The sequence below is a fragment of the Pararge aegeria genome, chromosome 12, assembly GCF_905163445.1.
Source record: "Pararge aegeria chromosome 12, ilParAegt1.1, whole genome shotgun sequence".
In the NCBI taxonomy this organism is placed as follows: Eukaryota; Metazoa; Arthropoda; class Insecta; order Lepidoptera; family Nymphalidae; genus Pararge; species Pararge aegeria.
This window is the reverse complement of record NC_053191.1, coordinates 290,330-303,585: the sequence shown is the minus strand read 5'-3', so window position 1 is coordinate 303,585 and position 13,256 is coordinate 290,330. Positions and strand designations below refer to the sequence as shown.

The 13,256-nt window shown below is 37.9% G+C and overlaps 1 protein-coding gene across 1 annotated transcript in view; it reads left to right on the top strand.

Annotated features, from left to right (window-relative positions):
- LOC120627782 overlaps window positions 1-12,589 on the top strand; it is a 30,861-nt gene extending 18,272 nt beyond the window's left edge. The window contains exons 7-13 of the mRNA XM_039895801.1: window positions 8,279-8,333; window positions 9,484-9,646; window positions 10,253-10,422; window positions 10,584-10,685; window positions 11,020-11,162; window positions 11,627-11,741; window positions 12,003-12,589. Coding sequence (XP_039751735.1) covers window positions 8,279-8,333; window positions 9,484-9,646; window positions 10,253-10,422; window positions 10,584-10,685; window positions 11,020-11,162; window positions 11,627-11,741; window positions 12,003-12,586 — 1,332 coding nt within the window. The 3' untranslated portion in view covers window positions 12,587-12,589. The remainder of the gene's footprint in view (window positions 1-8,278; window positions 8,334-9,483; window positions 9,647-10,252; window positions 10,423-10,583; window positions 10,686-11,019; window positions 11,163-11,626; window positions 11,742-12,002) is intronic.
- Window positions 12,590-13,256: the final 667 nt, after the last annotated feature.

Here is a 13,256-nt window from a genome sequence, read left to right as displayed (position 1 = left end):
GTTGATCGAATGTGTGACATATGAGCGAATATAACAATCTGACATGTGCATTGTGCATTCGTTTCGTGCATTTCGGTTATATTATATGTTCAACTTTCGTGACGTGCATTGTACTTTTTATTAGCTAATAATATAAACAGTGAATTATATAAAAATATATACCTAATCGGTAGGCACTAAATCTGCATAGTATGATATTATTTACAGTGGTGGCCGAGATGTTCAGGCACCTTGTACTACGTGTGGTTCAATCTTTAATAGCAGCATGAAGATTTTATAAGTCAAGACAAAATTGTCTACACACATAATTACTATGTGATAGTAAATTGTTGGCCGTCACTGTATACGTGCGGTGTTCCGGAAGATATTCAAACAAGAGTCTGTCCGGACAGTGTCGACTTTGCCCATCCTTGTGGCTCGTAACACGTGGAATGTTCCGTTTCGTCCATTTGCACGTGTCCATGTTATCTAAAATGAGCAAGTGTTAAATGCTCTTGTTATTTCACGTACTGTATTTGAATATTGATTGAACGAGCTTATCATTAGAATAATTTCTTTTAAAGCGTATTGTACGGTCTAATGTGTTTTGTTACCACTTGCAACATTTGTTTTTATTGCCGGTTCACATGTATCCAGTAGCGTACTAATCTACTAATTAGCGTGAATGGAATACTCGTGTTATTAAATATTGTTTGCTACTGAGAGGTCCTACAATATTTTTCACGAATCTAATAACTGAAATGCAGGGTCTTAAAATATTGTTATCCTTTCGATCTATCCAGCTAGTCGCTGTCTTCTGACAGGTTTTGTTAAGTTCCACCTCGGCCTACGTTAAATGGAAAATGTAGGTATAAGTTTTTGTGAACAGCTCCCTAACATTTTGGTAAACTACTTTTAGATCAGTTGAGAAATGGTGCAACTCAATAGAACTTAGATTCAAAGACAAAAAGTACTGGAACAATCTAGATTACTTGACAGCGACTGGAATAGTGTGAACCGAGCATAACGATTTATATGCCGACATTGTTACGTGCATCTTTATTTTTTCTTAGTAATTGAAACATTGTAAATTGAATACTTTACTGGTGGTTAATTAATATACTAAAGTGCTGTAAATACCTACGTGAGTTGTTTTCAAATAATATTAGGCATGTTTTTATATGATGTGCCTAATATTACCCTTACTCATCCATCTAAGCTTAAAGTATGTGCTTGGAGTTGGTACGACAATAATCTACAGGAAAATCCTACTTGATATGAACTTATTTCAGAATACGTAGGTAATGTTGAGACGTTGAGGCTAAAACGATACTTAAAAGAATTCTTTCAAAATTGCCGCGCAACACATAAGTACACAACCCATAGACGTAAACCTCCCGCAATACCCAGTACGTTTAATGGTGAACGAAATAAAATAAATTCAGTAGGTACTTAGTTCGACGAACAAACACCAGTTTGTCCAGTTTTCCACCAGAAGTGAGCGCAGTAGCCAGAGCAAGTGAGAGATCCCGGGGTTCCGGTTGTCCGGGATACCCGCTGAGAAAACTTATTTATAATTTCTGAAATTTTCTGGCCTGGTCTAACCCAACCTAACCGCCTATTGCATCGCCTAACCTAACCTAGGCCGCCATTTGATCGTGGCTAGTAACCACCCTATCGACAAATACGTGATGCCAAGCGATAAAGCGTTCCAGTTCGATGCCACGTAGAAAACTATTAGGGGTTTAGATTAAATAGTTTGATTAAATAGTTTTGAGGAGCGGGTGTCGAATAGTTACACGGTGTCAACGCGTTCCCTCGATTTAATTCGATAACTGTGTATTTCCGTGTTTATTCCGTTCAAAAATTATACTGTTAGTTAGAGAAAAAGCTAATTAACACAATTATCATAAAAGTGATTAAAGTGCCAAAACGTTTTAGTGGTTTTAAGTAAAAATAACTCAATAATTTGTAGGTGAATCAGTTTATCCCGGACCTACGACAACTCGCGGTACACTCGCATCTATTGCATCGCATGTTGCATCACTCGCTTGCGTGGTTAGGTACTTCTTAACCTGAACGCAGTTCCTATCGCTTCAAAGTTTATTATCGCTTGTGCGCAACGAAGAAAGCAGTATGCCACTTATTTGTGTTGCTTGCAGTTCTACCCTTGAGTCAAAGGAATTGATAAAATGCTCGCTTTGCGCTTCTACATTTCATTATTTATGCATAAGTATGACCAAGGAAAATTATAATAAACTATCAGTTTCATATAAAGCGACATGGAAATGTCCAGCATGTAAAGCCGTGAGTAAGAAGGGCCCTAAAAACTCTGACAGCACGACCGTTAAAGGCGTTGAGCTTGTTGGTGTATCTGATAGCACGTCCTCAAAATATTCTCAGGACTTCCAATCGTTTAAAACTGACATCCTGAACAGTCTATCTAAGTCCCAGGAGGAGCAGAAACGTGCTTTGCTTAATCTAATTGATGAAAAATTTAACATCATGCAGGAGTCTCTTGACTTTTTTTCATCAAAATATGACGAGATAAAACACGAATTAGATGAAGCCAAGAATGACATGCATCTCCTGAAAAAAGTAAACGAGGATCTACGTACCGATGTGAGGAATCTTCATAGTAGGTTGTACCTTTTCGAAAGGGAGTCAAGAGCTTGTAATTTAGAGATACATTGCGTACCGGAACATAGGAATGAAAACTTGGTAAATATGGTCGAACAGATTGGCAAAATAACGGGGAACCCCATTAAAGAAGGCCAGATTTCGAAATGTACCCGGATAGCGAAACTCAATAAAGACTCCCCTCGTCCTAGAACTGTTTTGGTGAAGTTTTTCAGAGACCAGTTTTACGCTAGTATAATTAAATTCAATAAAAATAAATCCAAGGAGGATAAACTTAATACTTCGCACCTAGGGCTCGCAGGCGAAAAGTATGGCGTTTTTATCATGGAACATCTAAGCCCCGAGGCGAAGGCTCTTCATGCTCAGGCTAGAAAGTTTAAAAAGGAAAATCAGTGGCAATTTGTCTGGTCTCGGAACGGAAATATTTTCATGAGGAAAAATATATCGAGTGATGTTGTTTATATAAAAAATGCAGACATTTTTCATACTTTAGTATAATTTAGTATAGTTTGGTAATTTTTCGTGAAACTTTTTATTGCTTGTTTACATAATGATATATCTTTCAAAATGTCGTCGTTACGAATCTATTATCAAAATGTACGAGGTATAAAGACAAAGTATTCTGATGTTTACTTCTCAATTTTAAACTCGGATTACGATGTAATAGCTTTTACTGAGACCTGGTTAAATTCCAATATATACGATAATGAAATTATCGATGAAAGGTATCAACTATTCCGTCGGGATCGTGAAACCACTGAGTCAAACTTAAAACAAGAAGGAGGGGGTGTTATGATTGCTGTGCAGAAAAAACATAAATGTTATAGAATGTTTGAGTGGGAAGGTACTTCTGAATGTCTATGGATTAATATAGTATATAAGTCTGGATCTGTATCTCAAATCTTATCACTATGTACTGTGTATCTGCCGTCCCCAATTAGATTTGATGTACTAGAAAGATTTACTGATCAAGCATCTGCTGCAGTGCTGAAACAAGAGCGCACTTTAATTCTTGGTGACTTTAATATATCTGCGATAAATTGGCAACCATTCCAAGGCAATCTATTGCCTGAAAACTACAACTCTCATATAGGTACATGTCTTATAGATTTTATGTCTGAAAACAATTTGTTGCAATTTAACGGTGTTCGTAACTCATTTAATAAAATCTTAGATCTGGTTCTCAGCAGTGTAGGTAACATTCAAATTACTAATAGTTCGATTTGTTTATGTAAGGTGGATAAATACCATCCTCCTTTAGAAATTTCCTTAGACTTGGTAATCGAAGAATTAGTCACCTCTAATAAGTACAAAATACAAGATTTCTTTTCAGCTGATTATAATTTGGTAAATCGAGACCTTGAAAAAATATCTTGGACCCAAGTTTTCTCTGACAGTTTGAACGTAAATGACATGGTGTCCTGTTTTTATTCTGTAATTAAGGATATTGTTAAAACACGTATACCATTGAAACCTATTAAAAACAAAAAAATATCCTTATTGGTATACTAGAAACCTCATCAAACGAGTCGAGGAAAAGGATAAATATAGAATTCGATTTAGAAAATTTGGTAATCCGCTTGATGAAATCGAGTTCAAGTTGCTGAGATCTAGGTGTGAGATACTTATAAGTTCTTGTTATAAAAAATATATTGATAGGGTGGAAGCTAGTTTAAAGTCCAATACAAAGTATTTTTGGAGTTATCTGAAGCAGCGACGCAATAATAAGTGTGATTTCCCTGCATCTATGGTTTATAATAATCATACTTTTACTGATGGCGTCAGTATATGTAACCAATTTGTTAATCATTTCTCCAGTGTTTACAACACGTCTGCTTCAGGTAACTCAAATGTTTCGGCCTTTTCTAATAAGATATCTGATAATATACAGAATTCTGTTGGTGTCTTGGATAACTTAATTTTCTCAGTAGAAGATGTCAAAAAAATGCTCTTAAATATTGATATAAATAAAGGGGCCGGAGCTGATCAAGTTCCTCCTATTTTTATCAAAAACTGTGCTAAGATTCTTGCGATTCCCCTTACTATCATATTTAACAGATCGCTATTTGAGGGGATTTTTCCTAAGATATGGAAAGTCGGTCTTATAGTACCTGTCTTTAAAGATGGAGATAGAAGGGATATCACAAAGTATCGGCCAATTTCTAAGCTGCCTATATTTTCTAAAATTTTTGAGTCACTTGTTTGCCCTCACATTAACTGGCACATGAAGTCTATTTTAACTACAAGACAGCATGGCTTCTATAAACATAGATCTACATCATCGAATCTTGTTACTTATATTGATAATATATCATGTCATGTTGATAGAAATATACAAGTAGATGGACTATATACAGACTTCTCAAAAGCGTTCGACCTAGTCGACCACGAACTTCTTATTAACAAGCTTAAATATTATGGTTTTATCGGAAATATTCTTAACTGGTTTGATTCTTACCTAAGAGATAGACATACGACAGTAGTTTTGGGAGGCTTTGAATCCTCTGTTTCTTATATAGCTCGCTCAGGAGTGCCCCAGGGATCCATCCTGGGTCCGGTGCTTTTTGATATATTCATCAATGACATAATACATTGTTTTAACTCTGAAGTTTTGCTTTACGCTGATGACTTGAAAGCGTTTAGAGTGATCAACTCTTTTAATGACTCCTACTTATTGCAGGATGATCTAAATTGTTTAACTCAGTGGTGCATCGCTAACAAAATGGATCTAAATCATAAAAAATGCTATAGTGTTTCGTTTCATAGAAAAGTTCATCCTTTTCAATTCGTGTACAGTATAAATGGCCATGATGTTCAAAATGTAAATTGTGTTAGAGATTTAGGGATCACCATCGACCATAAACTCAGTTTCATTCCTCATATTGATAATATATGTAAAAGAGCATCAAAAATCACTGGGTTCATTAAGCGTAGCTCCAAAGACTTTCGGAATTCGAACACCAAAATATTGTTATTTAACGCTCTTTCAAGGAGTCTCCTTGAGTATGGTTCAGTTGCTTGGAATCCTCATTATAATGTTCACTCTATGAGAATTGAACGAATCCAAAAGCGCTTCCTGCATTATGTAAGTTTTGGTGATAAGTTATGTAATATTAATTCTAGCTACTTTTCCAGACTGCGGCACTATAAGTTATTAACTCTATCTGATCGTAGAAAACTATTGGACCTTTGTTTTTTATATAGACTTTTTAATAATGCCCTAGATGCGTCTGATCTACTTTACAAAGTTTCTGTCAGAATCCCAAGGCCGTTCAGTCGTGTAAAAAATTATATGCCTTTTAAAGCTGCCGTCTCGAAAACAAATCTGGGGGTCTCAGCGCCTATTAATAGGTTGTTAACTTTGTATAACAGCATTAATAAAGTGCTTGACATAGACATAATAGGGGATAGTCTTCCTATATTTAAAAAAAAACTAAAGGATCACTTCCTATCGCAATACGGTGGTACTGTTTAAACTTAGTTATTATTATTATTATTTTTTTCCTTTACTCTTTTTTGTGTTAGTTTAGCTAGCTTATGTCTCTCTTAATCGTTTTTTCTCCTTCTAACTAACAATATAGTTTTTATTTGCAAGTTGTGGCAGTCTTTAAGTGGGTCTACAATATTACATTTATATGTTATTTCATTTTTTGTTTAGTTTTTAAGAGTTGTTGTTGTAACCTGTTGATTGTCCCTTAAATAAATAAATAAATAAATAAATAAATAGAACTGCAATAAATGACAAGAATTATATCCCCCATTTACATCCACTGACCAGAGGCAAACTATTTGGATGTTCTTTCAGTGAGCCAATGCTACGAGCATTTAATCAAACTGTGGGAGAAGATGAGAATGAAGAATGTTGTTCTTTTCTCCGAGAGAAAAAAGTATCCGGCCCGTGCTAGCCGTGTTAGTGAGATTGCAATCAAGGGCTAATTTGTAGCGTAATACATATTTTATTTTTACGAATTTATAATATATTTTAAATATTTTTTAAAAATTGTGACTTTATTTTTAAAAACATTTAGAATGCTTATAAAAAATTTTGAAATGAATATTTCCTAAAAATGCAGGTTAAATATACTAATTTAACAAATTATAAATAGAAGTCAAATTAGTACTAAATTAATAAGCGTTATGTTTATATTTGACAATGCCGCGCGGTTTATTTCAGCTAAATTGAACATACTCAAAAGTGACCAGATTTCAACGCAATTTCTTAAAATTTTCGAGGGAAACCATCCGTTCAAGTTCATTGGAACAATGTTTTAAAACACTTGCTATTTGATAGCGAATTGTTCTAGTAATTATCTAATTAAGATTCTAATCAGGGCTTAGGTTGGGAAAATTCCCCGGTTCTCCCTAATCGATACGACATCTATATGTTCGACAGTGGCAAAACATATCGGAGATGGTATCGACTTGTTCTGAACCTGTGATAAACAATACTATCCGTATTACCTGGTACGTATCTCATGTATCGTTCGTATTGGCGATTAATTCATTACCTAGTATAAATAAGTCTGCTCACCGAGTCTGTTTGTTTGAACGGGCTGATCCTTAATTTTTTTTTAAAACATAGAACTTGTGATGTTCGCGTTGGCTTGATAGGTTGACCCAAGTCGGACCGAGTAGACCTGTCGTTAGAGGTGTATTGAATTATAGGTAGATAAGTAGGAACTACTGGTTTTAAACTAGCTTCTGTTAAAATAAGTAATTAAAAATAAAGGGACAGATTAATTTTCCCAGTCACGTAGATTAACAAGAAGCAGATTGCCAAGTGCGAGATTTTCCACCTACAAACGTAGGTGGAACATCTTATTCGATCGCGTGAAAGATAACTACAATTTATAAAGTAGCGAAGGCAAGACATCTAGTTACAATACTGAGACACCGTACTGTCACTAGTGGCGCTCCTTCGATACCATGTCAATCGTAGTTAGGAAATCTCACATTTGACACTCTGAATCTCGAATGGTGAATAAATTTTAATTTCCGAGTATGTGACCACTCACCTTCAATCCCATTACGTTCCTTAAAAGAGTTATAGAGTATGTATGAAAAACAGTATCGAAAAATCAATCGCATGGACGTGTACGGGAGCAATAGTGATTTGCTCGACAGTAACGATAGGAAGATCTTCCTCCGAACGGGTGATCGTGCTCGAGGACCGAGGTCCGACCATACATCTTTGGTAGTTGTATATATGGTCAATTTTTGTGAACACTTCGCTAGCTAGTTCAATTTAAATTAAGCTATTTAAATGATTTAATTCTTTCACGAACTTTTCTTTTGCGAGATGCAAACCCGGGCGTGTCGGTGGGTTCACAGAAAATAATTGATCAAAATGTAATCAACATCTGTCAGATAATGTTCTAATCACCGTGATTTGAAGAAGATAACGAGAATTCGGCGCTTTACAGCTTATCTACAGGTATGTTTATTGTTAACAACAGTGGTCGTGACCAGTAGGCAGTGTAGCCATGTCGAAGAGCGTGGCGTTTCTGTTTGTGCTGGCGATCAGCCAATCTCTGGTAAGTTAGGATTTTTTAAACATACAATGCGCTTGTCTGCGCTGCCGTCTATTGCGACTTAGTATTTTGGTCTAGCTTACTTTACTTCTTTCCCGAAATTACCTAGAATTTATTTTTTGTTTCAGGTAACAGGAAATGATTACGTTCCTGTGGACTTTGTTGAAAATATAGATAACCAAGGTATGCCAGCTTGCTGTAGCTACGTGATTAAGTTCGTATCCTGCTCGAAGGACCAAAATATCTAAGCTTGACTAAATTTGTAACATTCCCCACACACGGGGTACAGGTCCCCTCTGTCGAGTTATAGAATATAAAACTAAGGCCAACTAGGCAACTCCAATAGGGCTATGCTATGTTCTCTACCGAACAAATTCCGTCATAGCTACTTCCAGCACCGAAGAAATGACAAGGCCTGAATCAGCCCTGTCTCAAGTCAAGTGAAATCAATAAATTCATCCATTAATTCCTTAGCCAGCGCAACCGCTACCAGGAACACTACCCTTACCAAGTAGGTACCTTGTTTAGTTCTGGATATCTGTGGAAAAGTTATGCGTGAACATTTCAAATATTCGATAATTCCTTTACTCGAGCAAGTTACACATCTAGGTAGGGCAAAATTTCATCCGAGTTACATTAGCTCCTTCGGTCCTTTAAATGTTTTAGAAGAAATTTTGCTGTGTCGTGTAAACAGGATAACTATTAATCAGAAATATGGTCAAGAATGGAATGGTAGGTGGAAATCCCTCGACTATAAGCAGGGCGTGCGAGGAACACGTCCTATAACGTGTCACCTCGAGCCCATCGAACTTAGGCGTAGGTGTTACGACTCATTACCTGTAATAACACCGGCAACGATGAACGAAGCCCTTCAGACCAGAACACAGAAATGCTGCTTGGTGGCAGAAACAAGAATGGTGGTAACTTCACCGGACGAACTCTAGCACTAAAAGCTGTGAAGAACTACGCAGATTAATACAGTGGCGTTTGTAAGATTCAGCGTCCTGAGCCGGTAAGATTGGCCGCCCCATGAATTAATGAAAAAAAGCAAAAAAAATATACAGAAACTAAAAAGGCATATGCATATAGAGAACTGAAAGACCATTTATAGAAGTGCAATCAGCTTCGTCCGCCGTACTATTCACATTTATTGTATGCCTTTTCCCCACTAATGTTATAAATGCAAAAGCGTTTAGGCGTGGAGAGTTTATAAGAGACTACATGGCCCTTTGGGCCCTAGGGTAAATACGCCCATGGATTAGTAATAGTTAAAGTTTTTTGTACCTCGCTTAGCAGTTATCAGCACCTTATAATAAAGGAGTTTTGCCCGCAGAGGCGTGGCAGAGCCGCATTGTGTCGGGCTGGGAGGCGCGCCCCGGCCAGCACCCGCACCAGGCGTCGCTGCGCATGGTGAACCCGCAGGGCACGGTGAGCGGCTGCGGCGGCAGTGTGGTGGCACGCCAGTGGGTCATCACGTCCGCGCACTGCACCGCCTCGTGAGTGCGATGCTTGCTCTGAAACAAGCGTTTTGTTTCATTCGACAGATCAACCATTACCATTACATTACATACATACACACCTGTACCATTAGTATAAGGTGTGCTCGCTTGCAATCAAGGAGTCGTTATCGTCTAAATAATTGAAAATCAGAGTAAAACGGACCTTAAATGTATTAAAGCCAAAATTTTCCTCAAATTCTTCAGAAAGCGCTTTTTGCATTGTATTGTAATGCATTAAAACTAAAATTGGAAGTACCGAATTTGCGACTCCAAGACCAGTTACTTAGGTCCATTTTACTTTGACTGTACACAGTTTGCTATGCGAAAACGAGTCTTCGATTGTACTAAGGCTACTAGTAATAAGTGAAAAATAGTCCAAGATAGTTTCTACGCTTGAATATGGAATGCAAATAGCCTTAGACTTTTAGAAAGAATGCCTGTCACTACAGAAGACATCGACTGTCTACAATATAAAAATTACTTTAGCAAAAAGGCATTAGGAAACCTCCTGAGAATAATTATCTCAGGAAAAAGGTGTCTGTATTTTGCCGAGAAAAAAAACTGTCCGTAGCCGAAATTTTAATTAATACTTCGTTATTACAGGCGTGTCACCATAGTGGTCCGCGCGGGCGTGGTATCGCTGACCCGGCCGGAAGCCATCGTGGAGTCCACGCAGTACTACAACCACCCCACGTTCGACTCCAGCAGGCCCAACGTGGTGCAGCCCAACGACATTGCGCTGGTGCAGCTGCCTATTAGGTTGCAGTACACCAGTACGTCCATTTTACTTTTTATTTCGCTTACAACTTGCCTCTTAAATCTCGTACGACACCCGCGGGAGAGAAGGACGAGTGATAACTGTATTCTGAATTCTGATCAGTTGTAATATTTTAAAATGGAAAAATCTGTTCGCTATAAAACTTTCCTGTTTTAGGGAATCTACAACCAATCCGCATTCAACCATCAGCAGATGCTCGGAGGAATTATGAAGAGCTCGTTGTGTACGCGAGTGGTTTCGGCCGCACTTGGACTAACGGTAAATACTTCCCATTTTTATAAATAAATAAGCTATTACTTATAAATAAATAAGCATATTACGACAATACACACATCACCACCTAGCTCCAAAGTAAGCGTAGCTTGTGTTATGGGCACTAAGATAACTTATGGATATTTTTATGACTAATATACATAAATATAAACACCGAGACACTGAAAAACATTTATGTTCACCAATCATTTTCCAGTTGTGGGAATTCAACCACAGCCTTGGACTCTCAAAGCAGGGTAACTTCTCACTGCGCCAATCGGCAGTCTCAAAGCTTAATTTGTAAACTCTGTCGAGCTGCTACAGTTCCTTCGTTTCGCAGGGCCCACGACGGAGGTACTGCGCTGGGTGTACCTGCGAGGAGTGTCCAACCCTTCATGCGCCTCGGTGTTTGGCACCAGGGTGATCACAGACACCACCATGTGCGCGCGGTTCTTCAACGTCACCTCGCAGTCTGTGTGCCAGGTGGGAACGATCACAGAGTGAGGCTAGTCTCTTACACAGGTCTATCGGAGCCGGCTAGACACAGCAGCCGTGCTGGAAGTGCGGGAACTGAACCCGTTTAGAAATAACTGCGCACGACATGGCTTTTTACGCCGCCCGGGCCCGAAGAAGCACGTGTGTTTGTTAAATTTATAAGTCAATGATTTCCTTAAAGTAACTTGCAGATTAACTTTAGTAGGTAGTAGTAGCGCTTTTGCCGCTTATTTCTGCCGCTAATCAGCATTGATGCAATTCTGTGTTCTGGTCTGAAGGGCGTGGTCGCCGGTTTAAATACAGGCTCATGAGGCTTTACACCTACGCCTCAAATTGAATGGTTTCCACTAACCATCAGGTGGGCCATCAAAATATAAAAAAAAGATGAAATAGGTACGAATTGGTATAATATATAAGTATATGAATAAACTGATTTTCGATTTGTTTGACAGGGTGACAGCGGTGGACCCCTCGTGCATGTGAACGAGCGAGGAGTCCCAATTCTGGTCGGCGTGAGCTCCTTCGTGGCTGGCGAGCCTTTCGGCTGCCATTCCGGCATGCCCAGCGGTAATAAACCTTTTATACACATTATCAACAGCCTAGTGATCCAACGACCGAACGGCCGGAGGAAGAAGGCATGTTTCTCATCACTGACAGCGTGGTGTCGGTACAGAAAAATTTAAAACCATTTACACAGAATGTAATTACTTTTACTGTTTCACTGAATATTGTCGATGTAACTTACCAATAGGTTACTACGTGTCATTGTTGCCATTAGCAAACGATACCAGCTTAGAATATCATATGCATTATTTATTTTAATAACAGGTTTCGCCCGCCCCGGACCTTTCCACGCTTGGTACCAGTTCATTACTGGACTCGATTTTGAAAATCTAAACGAAGAAGAGGATACTACAACAGAAACTCCACCTGCAACCACTGTACCTACATTAACTACTCCTAATACTACTTTGCCTACCACAACTACTCCGAATATAACGAATCCTACTACTACTACACCAAATATAACTATCCCTACCACAACTAATCCAAACATAACGAATCCCACTACTACTACACCAAATATAACTATCCCTACCACAGCTACTCCGAATATAACTAACCCTACTACCACTACGCCAAATATAACTAGCCCTACTACTACCAGTACACCCAATATTACTATCCCTACCACAATTTCCCCCAATATTACTACCACTACCCCTACCCCTACAGTGACCACAACTACCACTGTATCTCCTCCCACTAGTACACCTAAACCAGAAGATAATGATGAGGACGATGATGAAGAAGACCCAGAACTTTCGGAACTACTAAAGAGATTAGAAGTGAAAGTAAAAGTTATGGTTAGATTGAGTAAACTCGGAAGAAAAACCCAACAGATAGCATAAAGTGTAAAATATATAAACTACCATTTTATTACATTTTTTAAGTATATGAATCCTTTTTATGTAGTAAAAACATTTTAAGAATTCTGTTGTTTATAAATTATACATTAAAGGTATTCGATGATTAAATATTATTTATATTTGATAAAACCTTTTTTTTTATTGTTGTGAATTCCCGAGGCATACATGGCGGGATTTCTTTAACATCATAATTTCCTAAACATAAAGCTGACGATTTATTATATTTTTTGACCCAGTCGAATTTACAAGACCTTTGTATTAAATTGCCCATTTCATTAGAAAGATTATGGGATATTCCGGAAGCTGCAAACCTTAGCAGCCGAGCAAACTAAGTAATAGCACGGGGGATGGGTGAAGCTGTAGGGTATATTAAAAACAATAGCGGATGAGAATTACTTATCAGCAGTCGCGGGGCAACTACTCTTCACAGATTACTATTGAGCTATGAATAATATTATACGTCTGCTTGTGTGATGTGATATAAATATCAAAATAGGTATTTCGTATTGCCTAATACTTTCGTTAGGAGCTTAGGGCACACAAATGTCTATTTAATGTTACTTACAATTTCTTATCTATGTACATATTTTTGAATATTTGACTCTTGTGATGGCTGTCAAATGTCGTTTTGGCATTAGCATTGGCAAGTCTC